The sequence below is a fragment of the Ascaphus truei genome, chromosome 22 (genome assembly GCF_040206685.1).
Source record: "Ascaphus truei isolate aAscTru1 chromosome 22, aAscTru1.hap1, whole genome shotgun sequence".
Taxonomy (NCBI): Eukaryota; Metazoa; Chordata; class Amphibia; order Anura; family Ascaphidae; genus Ascaphus; species Ascaphus truei.
Genome location: NC_134504.1, coordinates 15,126,781 through 15,137,486, shown reverse-complemented (window position 1 = coordinate 15,137,486; position 10,706 = coordinate 15,126,781). Strand labels below are relative to the sequence as shown.

General features: G+C 50.4%; 1 protein-coding gene across 2 annotated transcripts; it reads right to left on the bottom strand.

Annotated features, from left to right (window-relative positions):
* Positions 1–2,010: 2,010 nt before the first annotated feature.
* CCDC137 (coiled-coil domain containing 137) lies at positions 2,011–10,090 on the bottom strand. 2 transcript variants are annotated; one of them, XR_012789875.1, is made up of 7 exons: positions 9,938–10,090; positions 8,348–8,478; positions 5,752–5,989; positions 5,400–5,482; positions 3,634–3,713; positions 2,416–3,014; positions 2,011–2,344 (listed from the first exon to the last, which is right to left on the bottom strand). XR_012789875.1 is itself a non-coding variant. In XM_075580068.1 (6 exons), the coding sequence occupies exons 1-6, from the start codon at positions 9,994–9,996 to the stop codon at positions 2,781–2,783; spliced, it is 825 nt and encodes a 274-aa protein (XP_075436183.1). In that variant the 5' UTR covers positions 9,997–10,090; the 3' UTR covers positions 2,011–2,780. The 2 variants fall into 2 exon arrangements, 1 of the variants encoding a protein (XP_075436183.1); XM_075580068.1 differs by having other exon boundaries at positions 2,011–3,014.
* Positions 10,091–10,706: the final 616 nt, after the last annotated feature.

The window sequence follows — 10,706 nt, the reverse complement described above, 5'->3', positions numbered from 1 at the left end:
TATCTTGCCCCTCACCCCGAAGCGCTGCGCTCCAATTCTGCCTTGTCTGTGACTTGGGAAACACCTCTCATTATGAGCAATGGCTATGACATACTGGGGATACGCTGCACCGCTGTGGATGGTGCACGCACTCCCCCCTCCCCCCGCGCACACAGGTGTGGAGGCCGCCCGCGTAACATTCCCTGAAGAACTCCGTGACACGCGAGATTGAAGACGGCGGGATTTATCATGCTCCCCGCCCAAGCCGCATCTCGTCTCCCTGCAAAACCACCGCTCAATGGGGGCCTTTCAGGAGCTGAATGGAGGTCTGTCTGCCAGGCTGGGCATGAACCAGCCGGAGCGTACACTGCGTACTGTATCTCTACACTGTGTCCCAGCTCCGTGTCCCAAATCAACAGGTAACTCGGAGCTCCTCCAGAATACAGGAACAAGACGGGAATAAATCTATCAATCATCTAGCACAGGGGTGCATGAGATTTTTTTTTTGGGGGGGGGGGGGCGCTGTGACCCGCGCTTCCCTCTAGACAATTAAATGCCGGGGATCTCGTGAGGCCTCTGTAACTTTACTTACCAGGGACGCGTCGGGGGGGGGGGGGGAGGGTAAGAAGCGCAGACAGGGTTGTAGGTCCTTCTGCTTGTTATCGATATAATTCTGGAGCCCCGTTGTACCACGCCACAGAGTATGTGGGCGTTTTGTAAACTACAATAAACATACTCCAGTTTGTGTAGGACGGCCAGGTTGTTGGAACGCCCGGGCAACTCCCGAGACGCGCACGTTGTAGGGACGGGGACAGAAGCGGGCGAGTGCAGCGCGGCGTCAGGATCCCCGCACTTGGACCGGATTATTTTGGGGGCAGGGTAATTAGAGACAACGTAACTTTGCATTTGGGGGAATGGCGTGGTTATGCTTGGGAAATATTTATGGCCGGCTCAAAGATTCCACTTCACAGCACGATGCAGAATAGCCACGCCCCAAAATTCTGTGCCCCTGCCAGGTCTGCCATGTTAATGCCTCCCCCCCGGTCTGTTTCCAGGTGCTAGACCGCAGCGAGGGAACGACACCGAAATAATGAACACGCTGTGTGCAGGGTTCGGTCGTACTCGCTACAGCTTGATAAAACAGCATGGTTACTTTTCAAGCTGTAGATTCCTGCCCAGGAGAGACCGGCCCTGCACGGATTGGCAGGTCACTGCAGTAACACAGGGGTTAACAAGGACTTCACCTATGGGGTGGTTATAGGTTTCATTGGAGGAACACCACGATGAGCGCTGATTGCCCCCTGCTGGGGTGTGCGCGTCATAACACAAACTCTACAAACAGATTAAAGCTGCAGTTCAGGCAATATCCTGCATGTGTGTGTTTTAATAAATCAGTTCTGTACTAAGAAAAAATACTTTTAGCATTCTGTTTAAAAAAAACAACAACAACTTTGAAAGACCAATTTTCTTGTATTCTATTTTAACAAGCATGCCTGTTCCTATAGCAACGATTTACATTCCCCATATTTAAAGATGTCGCCAAACTTTGCCGATCAATAGACGGAGAACGAATTGACCGGCAGCTATGCGGTTCTTTAGGTAATTAGAGATTGCACAACTGAAACTATTGAAGTTAAAAAAATAAAATAAAACGGGAGCCTGAACTGCAGCTTTAAGGGAGGTTTCCCCTGCAGGTAAAGAATACAATCCAAGCGTCAAACCTGCTTCTCTGCCTCTTTCACCAACTCTTTAACCCAGGGGCGGCCAACTCCAGTCCTCAAGGGCCACCAACAGGTCAGGTTTTCAGGATATACCTGATTCAGCACAGGTGGCTCAACCAGATGCTCAGTCAGCCTCTTGAGTGAGCCAGCTGTGCTGAAGCAGGAATATCCTGAAAACCTGACCTGGTGGTGGCCCTTCGAGTACTGGAGTTGGCCACTCCTGGATTAACCCCTTACCTGTCAGGGGAGACTCAGGAGTCCGGATGAGACATTGGGGTATTATAGATTAAAAATAAAAAATATATATCTATTCATCTTTATATCTTTAATTATTGTGTTCTGGATCAACATAAACGGACCCATCCCTCACCACGTACAGCGCCACAGCGTTCTGCGGGATAGCAGCGCCCGACCTCACGGGCTGCGCTGGCGACGCAATGTAACGCAAATCCTTCAGGCTTCGCCAAGACAAGACGTCCAGTGAGACCAGACAGGGGACGGGCGGACAGAGACCAACGAGTCCTAAAGAAAATCTTATTTGCCCGATATATTACGATACCAGATAACACTGATAACCAAGGACACTTTACTAACAGGGGCGGCCAACTCCAGTCCTCAAGGGCCACCAACCGGTCAGAATATCCCTGCTTCAGCACAGGTGGCGTAATCGCCGACAGCCACCTGTGCTGAAGCAGGGATATCCTGAAAACCTGACCTGCTGTTGGACTTTGAGGACTGGCGTCGGCCGCCCCCGATACATTTTATCTGATCGGTATCACAGTTCGTGCTGTTGCCTCATCAGCAGATCAATGCTTTGTCCTCAGGAGAACGAGCGGCTGCTTTTACCGACAGCGGGCGCCGGGCTTCTTCAGGCCGGCATTGGCACGCCATTAATTATCGGTCTGCCTTCAGCATCAGAGCCACCTCTCTGCTTCCGGATGAGCACCAGGAGGTTAGTCTGCGACGTCCATTCCCACCCACAAACCGCAATATCCGGGGCAGATCCTCATCGCCGCGGCAACGGTTTCCGAGTGCGCCCCAGAGCTGGCTGCATTCACTGCCTCTGCAGTACGACCGCCCTTACAGTGGCTGTATGGACCGGCGCTCTCGTTTGCGGGGTCCGGAGAGGCGGCGCTCTGCGTCTTGCTGCTGCTGCTGCTTCCGCTTCTTCAGATCTCTGTAAGCCTGCACGACTCTCTCGCGCTCCTCCTGAATCAGTCTCTGCCGCGCCAGCGACACGGCGGGTTTCTGTAGCACCGGGGGGACGGTCCCCTTGTCGAAGAGCTTTTTCAGCAGAAGTTGCTTCTCTCCCGGCTGCGGCACAAGGAAACCCAAGAGAGGACTTTATATTACGGCTGTCGTACACGGAGACACAGGATAAATGCAACGACACAACTTCCACCTTACAAGCCAACACTGGGTGCAAGTTCATGGGGGGGGGGAGGGGGGAGTGTTATCAGGGCAATGGGGAGGGGAGAGGGGGTGTTATCAGGGCAATGGAGGGGTTGATTACAAAGTGAGTCAGGAGGTGGTCAGTAGAAACCACACACACACACACACACACACACACACACACACACACACACACACACACACACACACACACACACACACACACACACACACACACACACACACACACACACACACACACACACTATGGAGGAATAGTGCAAAGCAGTAATTAACCAGCAGTGTGACACATTGTTTAAAGCTGTGGCACACACACATTGCCATTTCTTGGACCTTATTTTACTTTAATGGCTCTTCTCGCCTTTTCTAACACGGTTTCTATAAATCTGGCGCTCTGCTCTGGAGATTTGTGCGGTGGAAATATTACGTGTCCGGGACATTAAAATGGAGCTCTCCCCAGAGCCCAGCGCCGTGGGAAAGTTACCGCGGTAACCTGAAAAGCCAGAGATTGGTTCCTTACGTTGTTTTTCACAGTGCTCTTCCTTGGTTTAACGGTGAAAGACGGGGGTTCCATAACGACCTCCCCAAACTTCACTGTATCTGTTAAGGGAAAACAAAACAAGGTTAAAAACCAACAGCCTCAGTGCCCGAGTTACTCAGCAGCCAGTAGGCGGCCATCTTAAACCTATCCCACACTATCTTTATCTAAATACAAGTTCATTCATTTTTATTTGTAACAAATTAAATACATTAATAGCAATTACTCCAGCAAAAACACCTGGGTGCAGGAGGAGTCTCCAAGGGGTTCCCCAAAAATATCTGTAATGGCGGCCCCCCAAGCAGTGTAGCGGGGTCCTGAGCCCGTTTTTAAACTGCACTTAGTAAGGCCCCAAACTGCACCTTAGCGTGGGGGGTATCACTGTCACTTACAGCAGGGGCTTCCAAGTCCACAGCAGCAAGGCATTGTGGGACGTGACTTTGGAAGCTCCTGCAGTGAGTGACAGCTATACCCCCCCCCCCCCATGCTGCTTGCACACACTGAGGGGCAGTTTGGGAGATGATAAAGCGTGTGTTCCCCCCCCCCCCACCCCCAAGAGCTCAGGACACTATACTGCCTGGGATCAGTTTTATTAGCGAGAGCCTGATGAGGCAATGAGATTAATTAGGGGTTTCGCAGAACAAATTGGATGTAAAAATGTTGGGAAACGCTCGTTTAACTGGACACCCAAATTCTTGTACATTTCCCCCCCTTTTTTTGGACACTTTTTTATTGTCAATAAAGAATTTTAAAAAATAAATAAAACTAATGTTCCTGCGTGTTCTCATCTCCGAGCCGCGGACATCAGTACGCACGGCATCCAAGTGCAGTCACTCGCAAGTCTAATAACCTACAGAAGTAGTGAGTACCATATCACATCCAAAACAGAAAGAACAGACCCCGTACAGATAAAAGCTCTCCCACCGCTCCCACGTTCTGTAAAGATGCATGCATGTCTTTTATATAGCGCCATGTATGTACACAGAACAAAAGTGGGTATAAGTGGCACGCCACTGTTGAAAAAATAGAAAAACGTAATATGCTTGTGGTGCTTACCTCCTGTTGATCCTGGCGTCCCAAAGCTGGATCCAAAGACTGGTAGATAATGTGAAAAAGAAGGAGCACACACAAGACTAAGGGAGAGTTAAATAAACTACAATCTGTATTAAGTCATCAGAGCTAATACACAGGTAACGTTTCAGGACTCAAGGTCCTTTCCGCAAGGACCTCGGTGTTGGGTCTGCGGAAAGGACCTTGTGTCCTGAAACTTTACCTGTGTATTAGCCCTGATGACTTAATGCAGATTGAAGTTTATTTAACTCTCCCTTAGTCTTGTGTGTGTGCTCCTTTTTCACATTATGTATGTACCCAGCGCGTCACAGCAGTAACACACGGGACATAATAATATAACACCAATGGGAATAAGCGCATCAGTCATAAAAGTAACAATAGGAAAGGAGTCCCTGCCCCGAAGAGCTTACAGTCTATGGGGCAGGGGATAAATGTAATATACTCCAAAGAGGCCATTTGAGCCCCATAAAATTCCCAGATGTCAATAGGGGTTTTCAGCCGGATACACCGAATATACCTGTTCATATGTAGCCGGTATTTTTGGTGCCTCACCAGGGGTGTAGCTATAGCCCAGACAGTCCGCTCTGCAAACGCACTAGAAGCCGGCAAGTGCCGTTCGCGAATGACCGACATTTTGCCCGGGGTCCCCCATGTTTCGCTACGCCCCGGTGCCTCACCTCTGAAAATGTCCTTCTCCAAAAGAGTCGCATTCTTCTCTTCTTTCTTCCTTAGGATCCTGTCCTGTTTCCTCTTCTCAAAGCTGGAGACCAAAGGGGGAAAAGAAATAACAAATCCTTTACAGGAAACACTGCATGTGCGCCGTGCAATCCGCGCAGGGACAGCGTGCGCCGTGCAATCCGTGCAGGGACAGCGTGCGCCGTGCAATCCGCGCAGGGACAGCGGGCGCCCCGTGCAATCAGCGCAGGGACAGCGGGCGCCTCGTGCATTTGATGTGAACCCTTGGGCAGAATAGAAAGACCATTGCCTGGGTCCATGCCAGGACCTGCCGGGAAGGAAGAGACCCCTTACTTTTTCTTCCTCTGGGACTTCTCTTTCTGGCTGCCCTCTTTCTGGGTGCCCCCCTCCTCCGTTCCCTCCAGCTCCTCCTCCGGCTTGCGTTCCACCTGGTTCTTGCTGAGGAAGATGACGTGCTGGGTCTCCCGATTCATTCGACCCAGGTAGGCGCCTACGGACTCCCGTTTCTTCCTCTTGAACTTGGGGACCGGGATGTCCCCCGGGAATGGGGCAGACGGGGCACCTTGGCTCTCTGATGGAAGGACATGCAATGCAGGGTTTCATAGCACTGATTCCAGCTTCAATAATAACCCCGTTATCCCAGTATCTTAAAAAGGTACAGTCATTTAAAAGATAAACCCCTATACCCATGGGGGTATATAGCTGTCATTCACTGCGGGAGCTTCCAAAGTCACGCCCCACAATGCCTCGCTGCGGTAGATGCAAAGCATTGTGGGGAGCGACACAGAAGATCCCTCTTCGTTAAGATACAATCCACCCCTACTATAAAAAGATACCACCTCTCCGAGAAGGACTCCCAAACCCCTCACTTCCTACACCACGTTCTTAGCCATGCATTATCCTTCCTAAGCACCAACTGCCTCCCTGGGGTAGGTCCTGGGACTAGGAGTATTTCTAACAATACGATCTTGGAGGTCCTTGCTTGAAGAGCAGCAGTAGGTCGCAGTTTGTGTTTTGTTAATTTATTTTAGTTATAGGTTTGAAGCAGGGGTCCCTGGAGCGGAACTTGGCGTAGTTCAAGGTATCTCAGGAAGCGGGGGGGGGGGGGGTCTCTGTAGTTCAGGGAAACTCCCTGCTTCAATCTTATAATAAATGTGATTCTTACAAATGAAATGAAAAACTAATTACATCCTTGAGCGCGGCTTTAAGCTTGCGGCAGTAAATAATTTCTCCATGTTTCTTTAACTTTGTCATTGGTGCCGACGTGTACCAAGACCGCCGGGCGAGTCCCCCCCCCTCCTTCCCCCCGAACAATCTGTCTACCCAATCCGCAATGTGCCGAACCCGAGCAACCAGGAGGCAGCAAACTGTTTGGCAATCTGTTGCCATGACCGCATTAACCTATCTACCTAATAATGGAGTCCCTTACCACCACAACCTGCCTACTTCTCTGAGTATCCCGAGTCCCCTCTGTGCCAGAGGAACTATTCCCCTGGCTGCTAGAGGAATCAGTCTCCTCCATTGCCATTTCTGCCCTGACACTCCCAATATCTTCACTCAATATGGCAAATCTATTGGGATGGGGTCAGCTCAGAACTGGCCTGCCGCTTCCCCTTCCCCAAGCTTCCCCTTCTAACCGTCACCCAGCTACCTACCTGCTCCTCACAAACAGCAACCAAGCTACCTACCTGCTCCTCACTCACAGCTCCCCCCTCTGCACCACTAGTCCCAGCCAGGACCTGCTCTGTGAGCACTAAACTCCTTTCAAGATTGTCAATATCCCACAATATTGCAAGTGTCCTCTTCAGATCAGCAATCTGAGACTCCAAAGAGACCACCTGCTCACACTTCTCACAGCGGCATGTTCCCTGGAACAGCTGCTCCAAGCGCACATACATGTGGCAGGATGTGCACTGAGTGGCATTCTCAATCCTGTTCACTGTCGCAACTATGGAACATCACGTGCTAGCAACGTACTGTACTTCTCTAATCTAAATATGCTGTTTCTACTCCTGGTTATAAACACCACACTTAATCTAAACTGCACTTGAACCAAAATACAATTGAGTCACAGCAAAGTGCATGCAGGCTCAAGGATTCATTACAAGCCTCGGATTAAAACACACACACACACACACACACACACACACACACACACACACACACACTGATAGGAGAGAATTTAACATGCATGCACCCACTGCAATCTCTCAAACAAAGCAGTTAAAAAAAATTATAATACGTTTGCTGCAAACTCTCAATACCCACACAATCAAAATACAGGCATACCCCGGTTTAAGTACACTCGCGAGTAAGTACATATCGCTCAATAGGCAAACGGCTGCTCGCGCATGCGCCTGTCAGCACATCCTGAACAGCAATACCGGCTCCCTACCTGTACCGAAGCTGTGCGCAAGCGGGGAGACTATAGAGCCTGTTACACATGCGTTATTTACATCAGTTATGCACGTATATGACGATTGCAGTACAGTACATGCATCGATAAGTGGGAAAGGCAGTGCTTCACTTTAAGTACATTTTCACTTTACATACATGTTCCGGTCCCATTGCGTACGTTAATGCGGGTTATGCCTGTGTTACATAGTTACATAGTTACATGCTCCGGTCCCATTGCGTACGTTAATGCGGGTTATGCCTGTACAATAAGTCCACTGTACATTCACCAAGCTCACATAGCAATGTTAGCAATACACACCACTTTCCTCCCGGTTATAACTTCACATGTAATCCAAACTGTAACCCAGTCACACAGCTCAGCCTCTTATACCTTCTCAGGTTGTCCCCAAGCTGGGCCCCCGTGACAGAAAAAGGCTTAACCTGTCAATGCAGGTCCGGTAAACACTGAGGCCGGGTCTGTGTTTGCTCGCGTCAGAACCAGACTAGGATCTGCCAATAAATCCCTCTGTACCTGCTCTGCGTTTGCGCTTTTTCTTGGGCTGGTTCATCTCCAGCCTGCTCTTCATGATCTCCCGCAGCTTGAATGGGATTTCCTGAACATCCAGGTCCTTCGGCCTCGAGTTGGTTTTCTTCTTCTCATGGCTGAACATAACGGGAGAGAGAGGCTCTGGGTTACCATTATCCAAGTCAATGGCGACATTTTGTTACCATAAAGATGCGCATCACATTTTACTGTATAGATCACGGGTGCGCAAAGTTTCTGAGCTGCGCCCCTCAGGGTGCCAGCCCCAGCGCTCACGCCCCCCCCCCACACATTCCTGTGACCCGGCATCAAATGACGCCACAGGTCATGTCACGTGACCCCGCAGTGTCATATGACGCACGTTGCCATGCTAATGCTCACGTCACATGACCCAGCGGCGTCATTTGACGCGTCCAGAAGCCTACTGAATAAGTTGAGGTTGCAGAGAACTTGCTCAATATTTCATTTACATGCCTTGTGGAAGTGTGCGGGGCTTCTGTAACTGCTGCACCCCAACACCCCCCCCAAAAAAATCCTGCGCCCCCCAGTTTCTGCACCCCTGGTATTGATGCATTTACTCTTTAGACATTGTGTGTACCTGGCCACAACAGCGACAGGTGTCCTTGAGCAGGGTAGAAGTAACGGGTGCATATGTAAAACCCTCTTATCAGACCTGTTAGCCTATATGCTGCTATATGGAGAGGGAGCCGACATCTCATGTGGAGATCACAATCTATGCATTTATTTTACCAGGCTTTTTTATTTTTACTAATTCAATAAGACAGGTGACAAGCTGAATTTTAACCTCACCCAAGTGAAAATGCATTTAACCCCTTAATTGCAAGATGATCTCATCTTGCCGCACATTGCATTCAACCCTCTAGCAATATAGGGGTTAAAGAAAATTATTTCAGGAGTTCTAACACTGCACACTGTGAAGGTTTCAGGGGAGAGTCTCCGAGCTGGGAACAGTAGGGAAGCTATCCTATTACTGAATTAAACCTGTAAATACTTTCCCATATTCTCCTTACACCCCAACCTCCCCAGCTAACCCCTCTGCTCTCCCCAGCTAACCCCTCTGCTCTCCCCAGCTAACCCCTCTGCTCTCCCCCAGCTAACCCCTCTGCTCTCCCCCAGCTAACCCCTCTTCTCTCCCCGCCCTCCCCCAGCTAACCCCTCTTCTCTCCCCGCCCTCCCCCAGCTAACCCCTCTTCTCTCCCCGCCGTCCCCCAGCTAACCCCTCTTCTCTCCCCGCCCTCCCCCAGCTAACCCCTCTTCTCTCCCCACCCTCCCCCAGCTAACCCCTCTTCTCTCCCCACCCTCCCCCAGCTAACCCCTCTTCTCTCCCCACCCTCCCCCAGCTAACCCCTCTTCTCTCCCCACCCTCCCCCAGCTAACCCCTCTTCTCTCCACACCCTCCCCAGCACCCCCCTATTCTCTCTCCCCTCCTTCAGCTCCCTCTCCCCTCCTTCAGCTCTCTCTCCCCTCCTTCAGCTCTCTCTCCCCTCCTTCAGCTCTCTCTCCCCTCCTTCAGCTCTCTCTCCCCTCCTTCAGCTCTCTCTCCCCAGCAGCACACACCTGGGCCTCTGCTCCTTGCAGGCCGGATCCGCTCCTTTAATCCTGCGCTGCTTCCCCATGTCCCAACTTCACAGACTACCACGTGCGCCTCCTCCACACTTCCGGTTCCCAGCATGACGTCCCCGGAGCTCATTGGATCGCCATCATGGAATCCTGCCCACTAGGCTTCTTGTGATTAGTTCCCGTATCTGTCAGTCACACGCGCCGACGCCGCCATTTTGGATTTGGGCATCCAACGCAGGAAACTGCCAAGGGGAATCATGGCCGCGCAGGCGACTATCAACGGCGGCTGTCTCTGCACTGCACGTCATTTCTGCTGTGGGACAGCAGCTATATCACTGTCGGTGAGGGCTGCCAAGGATCAGAGCTGAAGCGGCTCCTCCCTCAGAAGAAACAGCTGTTGTCATGGTAACGAAAGAGCTGGAGGGGCCTCCTTTGCTATGGTGGCGGGGAAATGGGTGGGACTAACAGCATGTCAGGACAACCCCATTGGCTGTGCTGCTCTGCGGGGGTGGGTTTAGTGTAGGGCGGGGCTACCCAAATGCCCCGCCCTCAGAGCAGAATAAGTTGAGATCCCCATCATAATAATAATAATAATACTATGAATAATAATACTACTACTAATATAATAATAATAATACTATGAATAATAATACTACTAATAATAATACTACTACTACTAATAATAATACTAAGTAATAATACTACTACTACTAATAGTAATAATAATACTACTACTAATACTAATAATACTAAATGTAGAGCACTT